The sequence below is a fragment of the Theropithecus gelada genome, chromosome 17 (assembly GCF_003255815.1).
Source record: "Theropithecus gelada isolate Dixy chromosome 17, Tgel_1.0, whole genome shotgun sequence".
Taxonomy (NCBI): Eukaryota; Metazoa; Chordata; class Mammalia; order Primates; family Cercopithecidae; genus Theropithecus; species Theropithecus gelada.
Window position 1 is genome coordinate 67,589,529 of NC_037685.1, and position 22,890 is coordinate 67,612,418.

A 22,890-nucleotide genomic window follows, 5' to 3' on the forward strand; every position below is an offset into this window, starting at 1 on the left:
CCTGCTCTGTTTCTACAAGGTGAAACCCAACTAACCTTTCTTCCTTGGCTAAGAGTTGAGCTCACTTGGAAGAGAATAATTTATTAAAAATGAAATTCTCGTATTAGAAATGAATTTGGACACTTGCATGAAGTCCAGGATCATGGGACCCAGCCTCGGAAAGCAGAGAGCTCTAACGATCGATCTGGTAGCCTCCTCTTTATGCTGAAAGGAAAAGGGGACTGAGAGAGCAGCAAGTAGAGAGATGGCTCTAGGGGTCACACTTTTTAGGTCCTCTGTTGAAGAATTCCCAGTCACAGGCTTCTCTCATAGCCCACATGGAGATATAAAGAAACCCTGGTGCAAACCAAAAGTGCCAGCAACGATTAAGACCAGCTGGGAACACAGGCAGCAGTCCCAGTGTCCAAAATACCTCAACAGGTTCTCTTCTAATGTCAAAGCAATTATTTCTAAAGGAAAGAGAATGAAGAATCAAGCACCTGTTTTTAATAATAAGAATAAAACCTTAGTTGGAAACTTCTTGTTCCTTTTTAAAGTATGTCAAACATCTACAGATTCCATCATTTTGGTAGCCTCAAAGAAAAGCTGTACGGTTTGACATGAGAATTAGGCTATGCCTACAGTAATTTTTAAGCTTCTCAAAACTCTAGGAAATTAAATTCCCTACATAATACTACTAAAATAGAGAACAGATATTTATTAAACAAAATAAAAATGGATTACAATGTTCAGGGTGAAAACTGAGTATTTTATTTAATAATAAAATTTACGTATAAGAACAATTCAGTGAAATATAAAACAAACCTTTTTTCCCCCTTAGTTTCAACTGTCCTTTCTAATACCCATAGGGAGGAAGAGATGAAAAACAAAAGACCTGCTAGTCTGTAACTAAAGGTCCAGAAAGAAATATTTACCTATTAGCCATCGTTTCACTCAATGGATTGTGAAATGCAAAAGCACACATCAATTTATTCATTAGTAGTCAAGTAGGGAGGTAAACCCCTCTTTCAGCATCTCTCTGCGTATCTTAGTTTGGATGGTGAATGAAGAAGGAAACACTCTAAAATGTCAAATAAGGAAAAGACACCACCTAGAAATGAGTGACAGTAATTCACAGGGATACTAAAAATAAGAATCAAGTTGCAATATCTGTACTCACTGACACGAGGTATCAACACACCTTCCTAATCTTATCATTTTATCGTGTCTACATGGATCTTCCTTATAGCATGCTTTTTTCATCAATTGTGGAATATTTTTTGAGAAGAAAGAGTGTAGGTCACCGAGGCCATTTGTTCTCGTAGCTCTCTGGCTGGCGGGGATCCAAGTGTGTATGAAGATGAGTGACAGTGTGCGGCCAGCTTTTTCGCTGCTGGTCTTTCTATCTGCAGAAGCTTTGAGTGCATTTATCAGAAGCCAAACCTTGCCAACTCTTTTGATATTAGGTCTTTGGGTGGAGCTTTCAAAATCATTCTTTGTTCCACTTTTCCTAGATTGTCAAACTGCGCCCAGTAGGTGGTTGAGAGTGTGAATTTCAAACATGTGCTTTTAATATGCCCAAAATTGTTGCTGCAAAGAAGGGGGAAAAATCCACATTAATTGAATCCTCGCCCATTCTTACTCATAATGTCATGATTGTATTTTCTATATCATAAAACAATCTGAAATGATTTGCAAAACTATGTGAAATCCTCAGGTGAATAAGCTTACAGGTTTTAAAATATGTATTCTTATTAAAAGGAATTATTTTCTCACAACAATTCAACAAAACCCACACAGAGTAAGTACAGGCCAACAATTAAAAAATAATAATATTGTAATCTTTTCTTTCATTTACCCTAGCCTTCCTATTGGAATACTAATGATCATTAGCAACATTATGATATCTGTAGACACTACATATTTTAACATTTCTTCGCAATTCTCTTTAGAATATTTTTCTTACAAATATCTTTTGGAAGGTCACTATTATTCCCATTTTATAGATATCATATGGAGATTTTAACAGTATCTACCTTCAAAGGATCACTTCAGGGATTCTCATAAGATCATGCGCATTAAGTACATAGAGTAGTTGGCACTATTATTGAGTGCTCAAAACATGTTGGCTACTGTTAATATGCAAAAGTATTAGCAACTATATTAAAGTTAACAGAAGTCCCTTTTAAGTAGGCCAACCTAGTTTGAGTCTTCCTCTAGCACTAGACAGCTCTTCCAAACAATGCAGGTATGACTGTTTCTTATGCTGGTCCATCTGCCAGGACTGCTCTTGTCTCCTCACTTCCGATTCCTCACCCCTCTACCTGGCTAATTCTTAGCAGCTAGAGATTGGCATAGATGGCATTTCTCCAGGGGCGAGCAGTCGCTAACCTCGCCCACATCTAGCTGATATATACAGTGGGGCACTCCTCCTACCTGCTTCAACCATATTGTAATTTCTGCTTCTTTGTCTGCATCCCCTTAACACTAAAGCTGCATGAGGGCAGGGATCGTGTCTACCTTTGTATGCCACATTCTTAGCACAATGACAAGCTCAGTGTCAGAATATAGTGGGTGCTCAGTAAATATCTGCTGTATGAAGACACCTGGTATCTGAAACCAGCCTGGCTGGCGACTGAAAGAAAGCTTTTTGATGAGTGTGAGTGATGCTGCCCACCTGAGAGATAAGCAGCAGTTAGTGATGGGACCAGCTGAGGATGAGGGTGGTAAGGTGGGATGTGCCACTGCGGAAGCTCTGAGTAGAAGCAGGCGGGCAGAGGGGAATCAGTGCTAGGGGAGATCAGATTCCACCTGTCACTGTCAAACTAGCACAGTCCCATCCAGCTTCAGTGGTTCTGGATATTAGACACCTGCCCTGCAGCATGGGGAGCGAGAGCACGGGTCGACTGCATCTCCTTTTCACCCAGCAGGTTAGAGAGACTCAGAATCAAGCCCTTAGGTCCCAGTCTTCCAACCAGAGTCGCAACAACAAAATGGGGGTCGGGGGTTTCTGCTGGCTGGAGTGAAAGGGTCCAATCTGATCCATGGACCCCTGAAAACTTACCAGACAGTTGGGATGTGTAGTGCACGTCTGGCCCAACGCAGAAGTGCAGTGCTGAGGGAGAAGCTTTGAGACCGGGGACACGGCTGAAGGTAAATGGATTGAAATGTTCTGATTTGTTACGGCAGTTTCATCGTAGGAAGGGGTGACTTTAGAATAATATCTGACAGTATGCAAGGAATTCAGAGAGAGCGCTGCACTGGGAATGTGAGTTTTATATGGATCACCAATAGCATTCTCTGAGGTGGAGCTTGACGGAACTTTAATGAGAAAGAAAACAAATATGGGTCAGTATCCACAATTCTGTAATTCGGAACGACTGTTATTTGACATAAACTGCCCGCTGTTTCATTTCCTCGCATTACAAATCTGTGCTACCGCTACACCCGAATGCTGATGGAAAAACAAAGTGAACTTTCTAATTGTGACATTTAGAGCAATACACACACTATAAATTAGCGTTCATGTGTCATTAAAAGACAGATGTTAGAGAAGCGGAAGATCCCTGTGCCTTTTGATGTATGTGAATGTGCATGTCAATCAAAACGGAATCTGTCTGAAGCAAGGAAGAAGGTTGGAAAGAACAACTCCATTCAGCAGAATGGTTAATATCATCATACAGCTATATTCTACATGGTAACTAGAAGAAAAAATTCAATATATAATATTAACAATGTAACCTCAAATAATACCATGAATGTTTATTTTCTACTGGACATCAATAACATTGAAAGTAAAGTAATATAATGGCACGTCTACTTTAAATACAAATGTATCTGAAATGTTTGTGGAAAAATAATTTAAGCAAATATATACAGAGATTTATGAAAAAGGACAGAAAAAGGCAAGCTGATAAGGTTAAAACATGTATGTATTACAGATCGGGCTCAGCACAGAAACCTTGAGACTTCGGGTGGTCATTTAACTTCTCTAGCCTTCAATTTCCTGATGCGGGTGGTGAAAGTGAAATTTGGAAGACTTAACTGATTGAACTTCTCCGATCCTCTTTCCAAAACAACTTGGCAACATGCATTAAGAGCTATACATACATTCACGTTCTCTGTTCTCTCACTCACCCATCACACTCTTCCAGGAACCCATTATACTCTTCTAGGAATCTAGTCCAAGGAAAAGTCCAAAATATAGAAACCCTCATATATGGGAAAATATTTCCTATCACATGACATAAAAAATCACTCTCCCCTCAAACTGCAAATGCTAAATGTAGCGATTGGAAAATGGCTAAGAAAATTACTCTATAAATCACTTGATAAATAATTAAAACCATTAAAATGGTGATGAGTGATGTATAACAACAAATATACGTATGTATGACACAAAGTTAAGTAAAAAAATTCAGGAAACAAAATGGATGTCCAATGATTACTACCATAGAAAAATATACCTGGAAGAAGACTCGAAGGAAATACGTCAAAAAATGAACACAGTGATTATCTTAGCCAGGTGAGTAAAGGATCGGCACTGGTTTTCAAACACAAAAATGTATTTACATCAAATAAAAATGGGAGTTTTGACTCCTTCACCTTCAAGGCCTCCTAGGGTTTGAACATGCCACAGATCTATGGTCCTAGCATATCTCTGGCTTCCCAAGATCAGTCTCCTTAGGGGAGGTAGTGCCTCGAAATGCTGGGGCACAGAAAGGCCTGAACTCGCTGCCACAAAATGTTTCAGAGTGTCTGCAGGACATAAATAGTATTGTATGTACAAAAAAGTAACATTGACAGGCATATGCCTGTGGCCTGACCTCTATCTGATTTAATCTAGGCTGATGTAATCATTCCATATCACATTCAGCCACCGCTACTTTAAGTAGATTAACCATGGCTTATGGCAACTTTTTTTTTTTTTTCCCTCTTATCCTCTCTTCTCTTCTCTAAGTCAGGAGAAAAGTCTAAATTGACTAAAATAACACCCTGAAGCTTCTTTGGTGATATGAAGAATCAGGGCTAGGTTCTATTTGGGGGCCCCTTCTCTTTTGACTTTAGACACCATCCTGAGTACCCTTCATTTGTTCCCATGGCTTCCGCCACATCCCCGTCCACATCCCCATCTACGCACGGTGCCTCTACTGCAGCACTTACAAGACTGTCTGGGCCATATTTTCTTTTGTGACCCTTTCCACCACTAGGTTGTGAGCTTCATAAAAACAAGAACTGCCTTTCATTCATCTCTGTGTCCCCATCTTTGAGGCAGGGACATTTAAGCTGAGAACTAGGGATGGACTTGGTGCTGCCCAGGGCAGGTGAGGGAGGAAGGACATTCCTGGTACATTGGTGAGAGCAGAGCCTGTTGGAGGAAGTCGGAAGTGTCATCTAGGACTGAGAGGCTGAGGAGACAGGCAGTCCTGTCATCTAGCATCTAACATTTAGGTCAAGAGGTCCGTACCTTCCTGGTTTCTAGATGGAGAGTAACTTCACCTTCAGGAATACTGAACGTCATAAACTGCGAGCTGTGTTCTTTTCCTCTATCTTTTTCCACCTTGTTATTTCAGGTACACGGGCATGACTAGGTTTATATAGCACATATAACAAAAATGACTCCCAGTGGGAAAGCATTTGTTCCACAATGAATATTCATATAAGGAGATTTCTTGAGCCCCTCCTGTGTGTTGGTCATTGTTCTAGGTACTAGAAATACAGTAATGTATCAAACCGGCCAGAAAATTCCCTGCCTTCATGGAGGTGACATTCTAATGGAAGAAGATAGGCAACAAACAAAACACAGGAGTAAAGAACAGCAGGAGGCAGTGAGTGCTACCAAGACAAATACAGCAGAGAAAGTGGGTGAGGAGTGCCTTGCGTCATGTTTATGGTAGGGAGGAATGTGCAGTTTTATCCGGGTGGCTGAGAAGATCTCTTTGAGAGGTGACATGCAAGCAAAGGCATGAAGGAAGCAAATAAATATGTTAAATGCTCAGGACACAGTCAGTCCTGAAATAATATGAACACTTCACCTCCCCTGAGATTCTATTTATATTATAAACAAAGTCACCAGTGTGCTTATCATCTATCAACAAAATGAGCTTTCTGGTAATTACAGTCAATTTTGAGCCCAGTTTCTGACATAACACTGTTTAAATACCTGTAGCCACCTTGTGTACCTGAGGCTGACAACACCTGAAGGACTCGTCAGCTCTCCTGGATTCCCTGGTTATGGTGGTGAATGCACAGGAGCCTGGGGGTTTGCAGGGCAGTGCAGGTCCCCCTGTAAGTGGCACAGATGTTAGGTGAAGCTCACCTCTCACGGCTTCATCCAAGGAGCCCTCTGCGTCAGGAGCGGAGCACCCATTCCAGCACGTGTTAGTCAGGAATTGGAGCCCTCTCTCAGGGGAGTAAGTGCTCGTCACACTATCTTCCCTTGAAAGGACAGAAAAAATTCTTTGCATATTTTTCAAGGAAAACGATGTGAACATTGCTGAGTTCAACTGCCCTTTTATCATTCAAGTTCTAAAAACACTGATAAAGCCTCCACTGTGGATTATTTACATATGAACACAGACACAAGACCCACGATGATTTCTGAGGATGTGCAGGAATGATGTGTTTTTCTCCACACTTTCTCTCTGTTTACATATTCTCATCAACCTACGGAAGGAACTAATCAATTGGGAAGTCACATTTGGCACTAGCGACCTGCTTTAAGCACCACTAGTTGAACCAGGGCTGGACAGCTCCAGGGCCCGAGACCTCTCCGGGATGGAGGAACACCAGAAGCCATCGCGTCCCTGCTGGACCGCCACCATCCCTACACTCACAAGGGAGAAAGCCCCAATTTTAAGGATCTCAGAAATAACAAAAGGAGAAGCAAGGGTGAGTCACATGATGAAAAAACCATGGACCTGAGAATATTACCTGTGTTTATCACTGCAACGAAATGATACACATTGGCAATTAGAGAAGTTCACTGACCCTTAATATGCCCCTGCGCTTTCACTGTGGATGGGATCAGTTTTTGTCTACGTGTTTAGCATCGACATGGGAGGAAAACAGCTAGCAGACTTCAGATTCGCAAGAGCCCTCATCATACCGCTGTGCCATGACAGTGCCTGGGACAGAGAGCTGGATGGGTGTCTGTTGTTTCTTACAAAACCTCCTGTTGCTCTGAAGTGCTTCTGTAATCTAAAAAATACAGAAATATATTTAGGTAGATACTGACATTTCTACATACAAACAAAGACACATACTTTCCAATGATAAAAAATTCAAAGAAGTAAAATTGTAGTATTAAAGCGTTGTCTATAAGGATAAAATTCAAAGCTCTGGGAGTCAAATACCTGGGCCATAATGGCTGGAGAGATTTTCTCCCGGATATATTTCACATAATCAACTGTTGCCTCAAGAACTGAAGCCGCGTCATTCTTTCTCCCCTTTACATACGGCAAGAGAGTACGCAGTTGCTCGCAGCAGTATTTGATTCTTTCTCTGGACACAGAATTGCAATACATAAAGAATAATTAGTCTCATTTTCTTCCTTGTACCCAAAGACAAACCACCCTTCCTCCTGGGTATGTTTGTAAAAGAACCACCCCTCCCTACGCAGTCTCCATTTCAGAGAAAGGCGGTGTCCCTACAAGCCAGCAGCCCTCACAGCCCCTGAAATCCCAGCTTCCTGGGGTACCCACACATACCACTGCACAAAGAACCACTGCCCAAGTGCAGTGTGTGTGCTGACGGCAGCCCCAGCTCTCTCACCTCAGGCCTGCCGCAGAGCGCTGGATGCCCAGTTACTGAGGGGGGCACCCTTCCCACCCCCTGCTGCCTACGGAAACGTGCGGACCACTCTGCCCTCCCAGCAGAGAACTGTACACGATATAAAAATCCTTTTGCGATTCACACTAGAAGCCTAGAAGGCAAAGAGCAGTCAGGACCTTCATGTCACTGGGACCTAGACCACGTTTCCAACAGCAGATCAGCTAGCATCTTGTATCACATGACTTCGTGGCCTGAGCAATAAGAAAATCAGAAGGCTGCTTCCTTTACATGAGGTAGGTACAGACAGAATGAGTAGACCAAGATGCAGGTATCAGAAAGAAACTAACCTGTCTTTCGCAGCTCTGAAGGGGGATGGGAAATGTAGATCTAACTGACTTAAGCCCTTGGTGGTTTCATTTATCCATGTGTTCATTTAATAAACATTTTTAAGTCCCTGTTTTGTGCTGAATACTACCTTGACATCTACAGGGTTGAATGGTGGTTCTGCTATTACTAACTGGAACCTTAGGCAAGTTACTAAACCTCTGTAAACATCAGAATGGCAGAGCAATTATATTTAAAAACCTAGTTTGACATATGGCCAATGAGTAACTCAAATGGCGTTCTCACTGAGCTCTGAGGAACTCTGGGGTGTCTGCGCAGGCGTCTTAGGGACTATTCTGGGAAGGGAAGGCTAGAAGAGTCAACAATTTGACAATGTGTCTGAAGGGCTTTGAAACTTCTCACACCCTTTGACATGATACTTCCACTTACAAGGATCCATCCTAAGGAGTGAATCTAAAACACAGAGCACAGTGTGTATGCACAGAAACCCATCAGAGCAATATATTAGAAAAATATGGAAAACAATACTTAATATAGGAGGATGTCTTAAGTAAGCTACAGTACATTAGTTCAGTAGAATATCACCTGGCAGTGGAAGTGATATGTTACAAAGCTTATTGGGGAAAAGTAGGACACAAAACAGCATATAAAATATAATCCTAGCCACTAAACAAAGTAAAAATGAAGCCTAGGAAAAAAGACTGAAGACAAAAACATCCAGTACGGTTATTTCTGGATGGCTGGATGACGGATCTTTTTATTCCCTTTATTTTCTATATCTTCCAAATATTTTTGCCAGGCATATGTCACATTCATAATTGAAACTATTAAAATGCTATTAAAATTTTTCCAACATTAGAAAAATGTTCAAACATACAGAAAATTTGAAAGAATTATACAGTGAACACCTATACACTCACCACTTAAGAGTCTACAGTTAACATTTACTGTACAGGTTGAGTATCTCTCCACATAACGCCTGGGGAAGTGTTTAAGATTTCAGACTTTTTTTGGATTTTGGAATATTTGCATATATATAATAAGACAGCTTGGGGATGGGACCCAAGGTTTAAGACAAAACTGATTTATGTTTTATAATATATATATAGCCTGAAGGTAACTTTATACAATATTTGTACCTGAAACAAAGTTTGTACACACTGAACCATCAGAAAGAAAAGGTGTCACTATCTCATGTCACTGCTGAAAAAGTTTGATTTTGGAGCATTTCAGATTTCAGCTTTTCAGATTAGAGATGGTCAACCAGTATCTGCTTTATTATGTATGTGTCATCCCACTGTTCATACATCAACATATTTACATATGTTAAAGCAAGGTAAGTTGTAGACATAAGCATACTACACTCCTAAATGTATCAGTAGCTACAGCTCAAATTACTTTATTTTCAGGTAAACGCTACATAAAACAAAAATGCACAATGAGTCCCATTCTATGAGTTTCGACAAATACATAACAATTGTATGTATTTGAAATACATATGTAATGACAATCCTAATCACACATGAAAATCCATTATCACAACCCCAGGAAGTCCCTTATGTTTCTTCCCAGTCGATACCATCCCCTAACCCCATAAAGCAACTACAATTCTGATATTTTTTTCCATATCACATCACTTTTGCCTTTCTTCAAAAAGCATATAAATAAAATCTTACAGCATGTATTCTTTGTAAAGCTTCTTTCATTCAGTTTTAATGTTTCCGGAATTTATCTATGGGGCTAACCGTATCAGCAGTTTGTTCCTTTTCACTGAGCAACAGTATTCCATAATATGTAAATATGCCACAGCTTACTTATTCATTCTCTTATTGATGAATACTTGAGCTGTTACCAGTTTTGGGTTATTACAAATAAGGCTGCTAGAACATTCTAGATGTCTTTTTGTGAATGCATGGTTTTATTTCTCTTGGGTAATATGTAGGAATAGAAAAGATGGGCCATTTTATAAGTTTATAAAAACTGGCAGAACTTCTACCACACCAAAGTAGTACCATTTTACACTTCCACCATCAGTGTATCAGACCTCTTGTTCCAAATCTTTGATGGTATTTAATATTGTCAGTTTTCATTTTAGCATTTTGGCCTATCCATTATGCTTTAATCTGCATTTCCCTGACAGCTAATGACGTTGAGCACTTTTTCCTGTGCCTTCTGGGCACTTGTATAGCTTCCTTTGTGAAGTATCTGTGCAGACATTTTACCTACATTTTAACTGAATTGCAGGTCTTTTTAGTTTTTAGTTTTGTTAGTTCTTTAGAATATCTTGGATACCAGGATTTGTCAGATATCTGTTTGGTAAATATTTTCTCCCAGTCTGCAGTTTTCATATTTATTTTCTTAAAACTTTTTGATAGCAAAAGTTTTAAATTTTGATAAATCTAATTTATTTACTCTCTCTCTGTCATGGTTATTGCTTTCTATGTCCTGGCTAAAGAACATCTGTGTACTCTCAGCTCATGAAGCCATTCTCCTATTTTCTTGTAGAACTGTAATGTCCAATACAGTAGTCAATAGACGTGAGACTATTTAAACATAATAAATATAAATTAATATTACATATATTAAAAATTCATTTCCTAAGTTGCAATAGTCACATTTCGAATACTCAATAACCACATGTTGCTAGTGGCTACTGCATTAGATGATGAAGATATAATTTTTAACACAGCAGAAGATTCTACTGAATAGTGTCATCCTAGAAGTTCTAATTTTAGCTTTATAGTACAGCTCTGACTATGCTCTATCTTGAATTAGTTTATTATATGCTGTGAGGTAAGGGGTCAAGGTTGATTCTCTTTCTAGACTGATATCTAGCTGTTCCAGCATCATTTATTAAAAATACTTTTGTGTCCCAAAATATTTGCTTTGGTGCTTTTGTTGAAAATCAAATGACTATAAATATATGGATCCAGTGCTGGGCTATTGTGTTCCATTGATCTATTTGTTAACTTTTATGCCAGTTACCTACTGGTGATTGTAGCTTTATGGTAAGTCTTGAAGTCAAGATAGTTTAAGTTATTCTACTTTATTGTAATTTTGCAAAATTGCTTTGGATATTCTAAGTCCTTTTCATACATTGTAAAATCTTCTTGTCAACTTTTATGGAAAAAAACTTTCTGGGATTATGATTTGGATTCAAATAATGTTTCAATTTGGTGAGAACTGACATCTTAACAATGGTGAGTCTTTCATCATTATGGTATAATGCACAACTTAGTTTTTATTTAACTTTTCATAGTAACATTTTGAATGATCAATGTACAGATCATTTGGGGTTTTTTTGTGGTTGTTATTGCGTATTTTTTCCTAAGTATCCTAAAGCTATTTTATTCTACTTTAAATGTCATATTTATATTTTCACTTTATAATTACTTGCTGTTAATATATAAAATACCATTGGTTTTTGTACCTTATCTTCTGCAACCCTGTCATAGTCATTCTTTGGTTCTAGTAACTGTTTTGTAAATGATTTAGGGCTTTGACTTTATACCCAATCACGCCATCTACATATAGTAAGCCAGTTTTCCTTCTTCCTTTCTAATGTGTATGTCTATTTCTTTATCTTGCCTAATTGCAATGGCTAGGATTATTTATTTGATGAGGAACAGAAATGGTAAGAACAGGCACCCTTAGTTTGTTCCTGATCTTTTTAAGGAACAGTCAACATGTTATCACTAAGTAGAATGTTAGTTATACGCTTTTTATAGATGCCTTTTAACAAATTGAGGAAGTTGTCTTCCACATCTATTTGCTGAAAGATTTTTTAAAATGATAATGGTATATTGAACGTTGTCAAATATTTTTTCAGAATTTGTTAATCACATGGTTTTTCTCCTTTATTCTGTTAATGTGGTGAATTTCATTGGTTGATTTTTTATGTTTTGTTTCTGAGACAGAGTCTCACCCTGTCACCCAGGCTGGAGTGCAGTGGCACCATCTCAGCTCATGGCAACCTCTGCCTACGGGTTCAAGTGATTCTCATGCCTCAGCCTCAAGAGTAGCTGAGATTACAGTGTGTGCCACCAAACCTGGCTAATTTTTTTATTTTTTTAGTACAGACGAGGTTTTGCCATGTTGGCCTGGCTGGTCTTGAACTCCTGGCCTCAGGTGATCCATCTGCCTTGGCCTCCCAAAATGCTGGAATTACAGGTATGAGCCACCATGCCCAGCCCCATTGGTTGACTTCTGAATGTCACATCAGTCTTGCTTTTCTAGGATAAACCTGATGTGGTCATATTATATCTTTATATATTTCTTGATTCAATTTGCTAAAATTACGTTAAGTGTTTTTATTTTTGAGTTCATGAGGGATACTGTTCTGTAATTTTCTTTATAAATAATGTCTTTGTCAGGCTTAGGGTTATGTTGTTCCCATGAAAGGGGTTAGGAAGTATTCCCTCCCCCCATTTCTGTAAGAACATGTTTAAGATTGGTATTACTTCTTTAAATGCTTGCTGAAATTCACTGGTAAAACCACCGGAGTGTTTTCTCTTTCGTAAGGTTTTGATAGCAAGTTCAATTTTGTTAAATATAGAGCTATTCCGGCTTTCTGCTTCATCTGGTATCAGTTTTGATAAACTGTGATTTTCAAGAATTTATCCAGTATATCTAAGTTGTTGAATTTACTGGCCTAAAATTGTTCAAAGTATACTCTTTTGTATTTAAATATTTAGAGTAGCTATCATGATTATCCCTCTTTCTTTCATGATTGTGATATATTGTGTCTGTCTCTCTCCCAGCCTCCTCCCCCTTCACCGTCCCACTTATTTGGGTTTACTTTGTTTTACTTTGGCTTGCTTCCTAAGATGGAACCTTATATTACTGATTTTTAGGCCTTTTGCCTTATCTAATATAAGAATTTAAAGTCACAGTGTTTTCCCTAAACTTTGTTGTAGTTTATTTAAAAACTTTGATATATTGCATTCTCTTTTTTTAAATTGGAAGTTCCATGATACATGTGCAGTACATGCAGGTTTGTTACATAGCTAAAAGTGTGCCATGGTGGTTTGCTGATATATTCTGTTCTCAATAGATTCACTTTGAAATATTTTCTAATTTTTCTTGTGATTTTTTTTTTTTGTTTTACTCATGGATTACTTAGAATTTTTTTTTTTTTTTTTTAATTTCCATTCAAGATTCCCCTTTAAATCTTATTCTTACCGATTTCTAACTTAATTTCCTTGTGGTCAGGGAACACATCTTTTTAATTCAACTCTTTTGAATGTATTGAATGTATTGAGGCTTCTTACATTACACCCGGTATACAGTCAGTCTAAGTGACTGTACCATGTGCCACTGAGAAGGAGTCTCCTGCTGCAGCTGTTGGGAGTGTTGCTCTATAAATATTCATGAGATCGAGGTGGTGAGCAGTGTTCACATCTTCTAGAGCTTACTGATTTTTTGGTGTCTAGTTGCATAAATTGCTGAGAGAGGAGTGTTAAATCTTCAGCAATCATTTTTAAATTATCTATTTGCCCACTTAATTCTGTAAATTTCTGATCCAAATATTTTGAAGTTCTTATCACATGCTATTTGTGATTTTAATATCATTCTGAGAAGTTGACACTTCTATCATTATAAATTGCCCCTCTTTACCTCAGGTAATACTGTTTGTCTTCAAGTCTACTTTATTTAGTATTAAAACAGCCTATTTGATTTTCTTATACTTCCTGTTTCCACAATGGATATATTTCTATTAATTTATTTTTTTATATTTAAAGCTTCTCTGTTACAGACAGTGGATAGCTAGGTATTGGCTTTTGTTTGTTTTTATCTATTCTGAAAACTTCTGCCTATAAGTTGGATATAACTGGATAAAGGTCTACCATACCTTTTTTCCCCCTGTAGTCTCTTTTGCTTTTTTATTCTTCTGTTCCTCCTTTCCTTCCTTCTTTTTAAAATATTTTTAAAATTCCAATTTTAATTTACCTTTTGGCTTCACAGCAAGGCATTTTGCCTATCTCTTTAGGGTTGCTCTAGGGATTACAATATATATCTGAAGTTTTCATAGTCTAGAATTAATACTTTATGACATCACATAAAATGTATAACTGCAGAAGTTATGCAAGTGCATTTATCCCACTCATTCTTCATGTAATAGTCAAATGTACTATAGCTACATATGTTATAAACCCCATAATACATTGCTATAATTTTTGCTTATAACAGTTTTAAGTATTCTAAATAGTTTAAAATGAAAAATGTTTGTTTTTGCTTAGACATTTATCATTTCTGGTGCTATGTAGTCCTTCCAGTGATTCTCGTTTCCATTTGGTATTATTTCCCTTCAGCCTGAAGAATTTCCCTCAGCTTTCTTACCCTGCAGGTCCACTGGTGTCAAAATATATAAGTTGTCTTTTATCTGAAAATGTCTTTATCTTACATGAAGATAAAGGGAAATAATATCTGATGGAAATACGATTTGCACAAACAAGTGAAGAGTCTAAGACATGATAAATATGGTAGCATACATTAAAGGGTAGTTTTCTAACTTATTAATGTTTTAAAAACCAATAGTATGTTTATTTGACAGGCCCAGAGCAGCTGTATACTGCTAAGATTTCTGCTACAGAGGCAAGAAAAAAGTGTCCTTGTACTTTATGTCCCTTTGATGGTGGCAGCCAAGATTGAGTGCAGAAATGCAGGAGCAAAAGATGGTAATACAGGGAAATTCATGGGGAGAGAATTTTGGCAACTCAGACAAAACCTTGTATACAGTGAAGAGCCTGTTCTACTGCAAACAAGAATCTGATATTTGGGTTAAAAAGTTAAGAGTTAAGATTAAAGTCACTGAAAATTACTTATTTCTCCAACGAAGAGTCAGGGTCCATTTCCTCTCCTCTTGAATCTTCACTGGCCTGTGCCTACTTTAACCAAAAGATATCTGGAGAGTGACTCTATGAGAGCTCTGGGACCAGTATTTCAGAAGATGTAGCTTTCATACTGGTCTCATGGAATCCTAAGCCTTCATGTAAGAGGTCCTTCTAGCTTGCTGGAGATACCATGTGGAGAAGTGATGAGACCACAGGCAAGAACAGCCCATTTGAGCACAACCTGCAGCCACACCCACCAGAAGACCATATGTGTGGATGACGCTGTGCTGGAATCTCCAGACAGGCCAATTGCTGGCTGAACACATGGAGTGCCATGGTTAACACCACACAGAGAAGAATAACAGAGCCAAGCTCTGCCCAAACTGGTGGTGACTCACAAAATCATGAGATATGATACACAGTTTGTTGATTTCCACTGCCAAGTTTTAGAGTACTTTGTTGTACAATATTAGATAACTGGACAACAGCTTACCATTTAGGCAAAACTAATCACAATGCCGGGTTGATAACTGATGTGGCTTGGATGTTTTGTCCCCTCCAAATCTTATGAAATGTGATGCCCAGTGTTGGAGGTGGAACCTGGTGGGAGGTGTTAAATCATGGGGGCGCTCTAGGGTTTAGCTTAGTGCCATCCCCTTGGTGATGAGTTCTCACTCAGTTCATGCAAGATCTGGTGGTTTAAAAGAGTCTGGGGCCTCTCCTTTCTCTCTCTCTTGCTCCTCCTCTTGCTATGTGACACACTGGCTCCACTTTGCCTCCTGTCGTGATTGTGAACTTCCTGAGGCCTCACCAGAAACAGAAGCTGCTATGCTTCCTGTACATCCTACAGAATCATGAGCCAATTAAACCTCTTTTCTTTATAAATTACTCAGTCTCTGGTATTTCTTTATAGCAACACAAGAATGGACTAACACAATAACATATGTAAAAGTAAAATGTATGACAACAATAACAAAAAATGAAAGAAGGTAACTAGAAATATGCTGTTGTATTTTAAGGGCATAATACCAATTCAAGGTAGATTATCACAAGTTAAAGACGCATGTCATAATCCCTAGATCAATAAAAAAAAAATAGTTTTAGCTAAAAAGTCAATAAAAGAGATAAAAAGAAATGCTAAAGTATACTTGATAAATCCAAAGGAAGGCAGGTAAAGAGAAAAAAAGGAAAAAGAAAATACATTAGACTAATGAACACAAATAGAAAAATTGTGGACCTAAAACCGCACTTAACAGTAAGTATATGAAAACAAATAACAGAGATTGTCAGAATGAGTAAAAAATAACAACAAAATTCAACTACACGCTATTTATAAGGGAAACTCTTTAAATATAAAGACATATACAGGTTAAAAAAAACCATGCAAATACTAATCATAAGAAAGCTATATTAATATCAAAGCAGATTTTTTAAGACAGGGAGTACTAGCATAGAAAAATCAGCATTATCATTTCCTCAGGATAAGTGGGTCAATTCAGCAAGAAGACAGGCATCTAACAACAGAATCTCAAACTACATGAAGCAAAAACTCTCAAAAAGAAAGGGAAAAAGAGTTGTCACTGAAAAATTTAACCCTCAAAACACTATTGACTAATTCTACCTCATTAATATTTATAGAATACTACACCTCCAAACAGAAGAATACAGTGTTTTCAAATGCATATGGAACATTCATCAAGGGAGAACACACTTCGGGCCATAAAACAAGTTTCAGAAAATATCAAAGGACAGAAACCTTACAAAGTATGTTTTCAGATGACAACATAATTAAATTATAAATCAATACCTAGAAAGTCTCCAAACATTCAAGTTAAGTTATACACTTCTAAACCGTGAAAAGACTTACTAGTGAAAAGAAAAAAATCACAAGGGATGTGAGAAAATATTTTGAACTGAATGATAGTGGAAATATATCAAAGTTGATGAGATGCAGCTGAAGCAATGCTTAGAGAAAAACTTTCATAAAGGAAGTTTTAGTTTTAAGTGCTTATATTAGAAAAGAAGAAAAGGTTAAAATCAGTGATAGAAGTTTCTACCTACAAATACTTTTTTTTTTTTTTTTTTTTGAGACGGAGTCTCACTCTCGCCCAGACTGGAGTGCAGTGGCGCTATCTCGGCTCACTGCAAGCTCCGCCTCCCCGGTTCATGCCATTCTCCTGCCTCAGCCTCCCGAGTAGCTAGGACTACAGGCGTCCACCACCACGCCCGGTTAATTTTTTGTATTTTAGTAGAGACAGAGTTTTACCGTATTAGCCAGGATGGTCTCGATCTCCTAACCTCGTGATCTGCCTGCCTCGGCTTCCCAAAGTGTTGGGATTACAGGTGTGAGCCACTGCGCCTGGCCTACTTTTTTTTTTTTAAATACTTTAAGTTCTGGGATACATGTGCAGAACCTGCAGGTTTGTTACATAGGTATACATGTGCCATGGTGGTTTGCTGTATCCATCAACCCGTTGTCTAGGCTTTAAGCCCCGCATGCATCAGGTATTTGTCCTAATGCTCTCCCCTCCCCTTTCCCCTCGCCCCCTCGCCAGGCCCTGGTGTGTGATGTTCCCCTCCCTGTGTCCATGTGTTCTCATTGTTCAACTCCCACTTATGAGTGAGACCATGCGGTATTTGGTTTTCTGTTCCTGTGTTAGTTTGCTGAGAATGCTGGTTTCCAGTTTTATCTATGTCCCTGCAAAGGACATGAACTCATTCTTTGTTATGGCTACATAGTATTGCATGGTGTATATGTGCCACATTTTCAAAGACTTTTTTTGTTTTTAAAAGCAAAGTACAGAGGCCGGGCACAATGGCTCACGCCTGTAATCCCAGCACTTTGGGAGGCCGAGGTGGGCAGATCAAGAGGTCAGGAGTTTGAGACCAGCCTGGCCAACATGGTGAAACCCCATCTCTTCTAAAAATACAAAAATTAGCCAGGTGTGGTGGTGGACACCTGTAATTCCAGCTACTCGGGAGGCTGAGGCAGGAGAATTGCTTGAGCCCAGGAGGCAGAAGTTGCAGCGAGTCAAGATTATACCACTCTGCTCCAGCCTGGGTGACAGAGCAAGACTCTGTCTCAAAAAACAAAACAAAACAAAAAAGTATAGAAAGACAAAGAGCAGAAATCAATGAAATAAAAAAATGAGCTAATACAGAAAATCAATGAATCAAAATCTGCTTCATTGAAAAAAAAAATCAATAAAACTGATAAAACGGACAAACCTTTTTTTGCTAGACTGATCAAGAAACAAGACAGAAAACACAATTTTATCAATACCGGCAATGAAAACAGCCATCATCACAGACCTGTAGATGTTAAAATGATAATAAGATCATGTTGTTAAATGAATGTGACACTTAAGATTAAATGGACAAATTTCTTGAAAGACATAAATTAACCCAACTGACACAGAAAAAAACAACCAAAAGGAAAAAATAGGGAATTTAGTCCTATAATAATTACAGAAATCGAATATGTAATTAAAACTTTTCCATGAAGAAAATTCCAAGCCTAGTGACTTCGCTGTCAAATCCTATCAAACATATCATTTCTACACAAATTCTTTCAGAAAACAGAAGACTTTCCATTTCATAAGACCCGTCTGAGAAAAAGACATTGTAAGAAAACTTCAAACCAATATTCTTCATAAACACAGATGCAAAAATTGTTAACAAAATATTAGCAAATCTAATCCAGCAATAAATAAAAATTATCTATACCTTAAGACAAAGTGAAGTTTGCATTTAAAAAAATTGGTCATAATCACCACATTAACAAACAAGAGGAGAAATAATCACCTTACTAGATAGAGAAGAAAAGACCGACAACATTTTACACCCAGTCATGATAAAATCCTAAACTAGGACTAGAAGGGAACTTTTTTTTAGGCTGATAAAAAAGCATGCACAAAAGCCTACAGCTTACATTACATGTGACAGTAAAAGACAACATTTTCCGTCTAAGATTGGAAACAAGGCACGGATGTCTACTTGGGGCTCTCCTCTGCACAAATGTATCTCAAGCAAACGAGGAGTCACAGGGAAAGATATCTGGGCCAGATACAACTTGAAACCCTCCAAGAACTGCCTTTCTTGAATTTTTAAGACTTGTCTAGTCCTGGAAAAGTCTTCATTTGTGGGACACTATGGCAAAGCTCAATGTTTCCCTTCTTTTCAAGTGAATGAACACCCCCAAAATTATTAAACCATTATCACGTCAGACTCATGGGTACACAAAAATGTGATGACATCATTTGGAGAATACATACTTTACAAGAAAAAAACATGTTTATGTATTTATAAATATATAATGAATGGGATTTCTCCAAGAATGTAACAATTTGCTAATTTTGATTAATATGTTCTACTAAGAAGAATGCAAGTGTCAGAGAAAAAAACTTGCCAAGTGCAAAAATATTGGCCAGAACCATCATTTCCTTAACATTAGCAAACATCATGTTGCCCTACTGCTTAAAAACAAACAAAAACCCAAAACCATATGTAAAACCGGTGAGGGGAAGAGGAGGAGGAAGAAAGGAAACAGACTAGAAGCAACCATTTCAGATTCACAGACATAGTCAGAAAGGTTAAGAGGGAAAGGCAAAAACTAATCAGGGATGATGTTTACCTCATGGTAGCTCCCAGGCAAATCTCTAAAGAGAAAGGGGGAGGTCCTTGTCACAGCTCTTCTTGAGAAACAAAGATTTCTAGTCCTTCTAATAATGCCACAGATGTGAACAACCCCAAAGCATCATTTCAGTCTACTAGATGAGTAGTTTTAGATTTTAATTTTCATCAACCATTAAAATTTTTAAAAGAAAACTATGACATAACTTTGGGGGACCAATAAAGGATTCCCAACATTAGATCTGGACATGAAAAATAATGAAAAAACAAGGAATAAATGTTTCCTCATATCATTTCATTATAATCATTTGCTAATATCAACATTATTTTAACACCTAATAAAGTAAGGAGAATACAATCTTAGGATATCAATTGTATAATATGTAGCTTTAAAAATACCCAGTGCACTGTATTTTTCTCATTTTGCTTTGGATGAGTGAGATCTATGGGACAGCACTGGCCAGCGGGCCCTACGTCTTGACCTGGCCAAGGCAGCAGTCATGGGAATGAAGCCCTTTAGAGCCAGAGTAGCCTATCCACCATCCCATCCCATCAAGCCCAAACCCCATCATCCTCCCACTAATCTTCAGCAGATGGAGGGGGACCATTCAGCAAAGAACTTGCTCAACTTCCTTCCTGATCTGGCCCCATCGAAAAACTCATGTGAATTCACATTGAGCCTAAACTCCTCCTCTCCATTTTCCATGGAAGATATTCTTCCACCTGGTTCTGGATTCCCTTGCCTTCTGCCTCCTCAGGGATGCTCACTTCATCACCAACACCCCCTCACCAGCTGCGGGGGATTAAAATTATATGACATTCCTCCCGCTGACAGGTGAGGTCTAGGTTCCTCCCCTTGGATCTGGGAGGACCCTGTGATGACTCTGACCACTAGCATATGGTAGAAGTGGCACTGGGCCTATTCCTGGACACAGGCCTGAAGAGACTGGCAGAGCCCCCTTCCTGTCTCTTGAAACACTCTCTCCAGGAGCCCTGAGCCACCATGAAAGAAGTCCAATGACCCTAAAACTACTCAATGGGGGAGGCTTCAGTTGACAGCCCCCACTGAGCTCAGCCTTCCAACCATGCCGGCAAAAGGTCCAGATATGCAACGTCTTGGACCCTCCTGACTACATCCACCAGCTGAACACTATGAGTACCTCAGTTAATGTCATGTAGGCAGAAGAATTGCTTGGCTGAGCCCTGCTGGAACTGTTAACCCATAAAAACACAGTTACAATAAAATGGTGGTTGTTTCAAGCCAATAAATCTTGTTTTCATTTTTATGCAACCACAGATAACTAGAACATGAGGATCTTCAAGACTTCTTTCTCTCTCTCAGTTGTTTCTTTTGTAACATAAGCATATTAAAGTCTGGTCTCTTATCAAAATCCCGTACTTTACCCTCAGTCCCTTTGCAAATACTTCACACCTTAATTTCATCTGTGTTCCCGTCTTTCTTTCTGCAATGGTGCTTCTTCTGTAACCATACGAATGAAATGATTTTTGCCAAGATCAATGACATCTAGGTCTGGCTCAATACAAATAGTCAATTACCAGCTCTTAACCTTACTTGATCTCTCTGCATCACATGATACTCCTGAGCACCTGTTCCTTTAGGAAATGCCTCTCCCTTGGTCTGCTCAATACCACTCCCGCTTGGTATTCTCCTTATCTCCTTAGTAACTCTTTGTGTTCCCCATGGATTCCTTCTCTGCTGCCTGTACCTTAATTACTGAGAATCTTTTTAAGGTTCTTTTCTCCACTAGTCCCTTCCCTACGTGCTTCCCACAATCATCCTATATCCATTCCTATGTCCACTGCTTCAAAGAAATGCCGTGTCCTCATTCCTCTGAGCCTAGACCTTTCTCTAGAATCAAAGGGCCAACTCTGCACTCCATTTAAACCTACAGGTATTCATGCTCAACAAGATTAAAAATAAAAATACATTTACCTCACACTGCCATTCTATTGTCTTTCTTCGTCAGCGGATGGTGTCACCATCCACTTGGGAGTTACACCTCACTTATCCTTAGCCATGCTCATGCTGATTCTTCCTAGTTAATACATCTAGAATTGGCTTATTCCTCTCTATCTCATTGCTAACACCATAGCTCAGGAAATCATCATTTCTTATTACAGACTCCTTCTGGCCTCCAGATGTAATTCACTGTGTGACATCTATTACAGTGTTCATTCTAAGGTGTAAATTTCATCATATCACTCCTTCACTAAAATCCTTTCACAACTGCCCAACAGACCAGGTTACAATTTGAATTTCATAGCATGAAATACCCAGCCCCTACCTACTACCTCTCATCTTTTGCCTCCTCCCCTTTGTGACCTGATGGCCAACCATACGGACATACATGCAGTTCCATAAATTCACTGTACTCTCTAAGGCTGCCAACCTCTGTACCTATTATTCTCTCCATGTAAAATACCCTTCCCTGACTTCCAAACCAAATTAATTGCAACGTGTCAAAAGCTCAATTTAGCTATTGCCATCTCAAGAAAAATTTTGCTGTCCCCTTATTCTGTCTTAGAAAACTTTCCACGTGTCTTTACTTTGTGTTCTCATCATGACATGTATTAAAAAGCATCATTTTCTAGTTAATAGCCTATTTAAAAGTCTGTCTGAGCACTAGACTCAGAACACCTTTGAAGGCAGGGACTTATTTTTTATCTCAGTTCTCCAATGCTTCTTTGGCATGCACTGCAGACTCAAAACTGTTTATTGAATGACTACAAGGCTGAATGAGTGAATGGCATCCATTTGTTTGCTAAATTTACTAGTTTCACTTATACTTTTAACAATATTACAAAAAAATTATAAAATTCATTAATTTCTCCCTACAAAAGAATAATGCTTAAAAAGTGCTATATTAAAATTCACCTTCTTAGTTTTTCCTTGCTTGAATGAAGAAGCGAAATCTTTTTGTTTTTCTCGAACTCTGACAACGAAGCATTTAATTCAAGCCCATTGCCATTCCTTAAAGATTCAGGGCTAGAAACAAGAGAAAATCATACCATACATTAAAGGGGAAAATAGTTGGGCAAAATTAAACAATATGCACCAATACACTAAACAAAGGATGCTTCTTTAAGTCTCTTGCTTCATACAAAGGGGCAATAAGTGTCAAAACGCCTTATCTTAGACACTTGGCACAGAATGTTTATTTCAAAATTTCAAAAGAATATATTATCAAAATCATCCTAAAATCAATGACTGATCAAAATTCTAAAATACATTGGTAACAATAGATACAAGCAGGATTAAAACATTCTGACCACATCAATTATGACTACACCATATTATATGACTTTA

General features: G+C 38.4%; 1 protein-coding gene across 2 annotated transcripts in view; it reads right to left on the reverse strand.

Annotated features, from left to right (window-relative positions):
• Window positions 1-727: 727 nt before the first annotated feature.
• SOHLH2 (spermatogenesis and oogenesis specific basic helix-loop-helix 2) overlaps window positions 728-22,890 on the reverse strand; it is a 46,460-nt gene continuing 24,297 nt past the window's right edge. The window contains exons 6-11 of one of the 2 annotated variants that reach the window (XM_025364333.1): window positions 22,459-22,569; window positions 7,335-7,482; window positions 7,088-7,179; window positions 6,299-6,417; window positions 3,044-3,300; window positions 728-1,569 (exon numbers count right to left, since the gene is read on the reverse strand). In XM_025364333.1, coding sequence (XP_025220118.1) covers window positions 1,549-1,569; window positions 3,044-3,300; window positions 6,299-6,417; window positions 7,088-7,179; window positions 7,335-7,482; window positions 22,459-22,569 — 748 coding nt within the window. In that variant the 3' untranslated portion in view covers window positions 728-1,548. Of the gene's footprint in view, window positions 1,570-3,043; window positions 3,301-6,298; window positions 6,418-7,087; window positions 7,180-7,334; window positions 7,483-14,577; window positions 15,775-22,458; window positions 22,570-22,890 lie in introns of those variants that run through there. The other variant, XM_025364334.1, reaches the window with a different exon arrangement.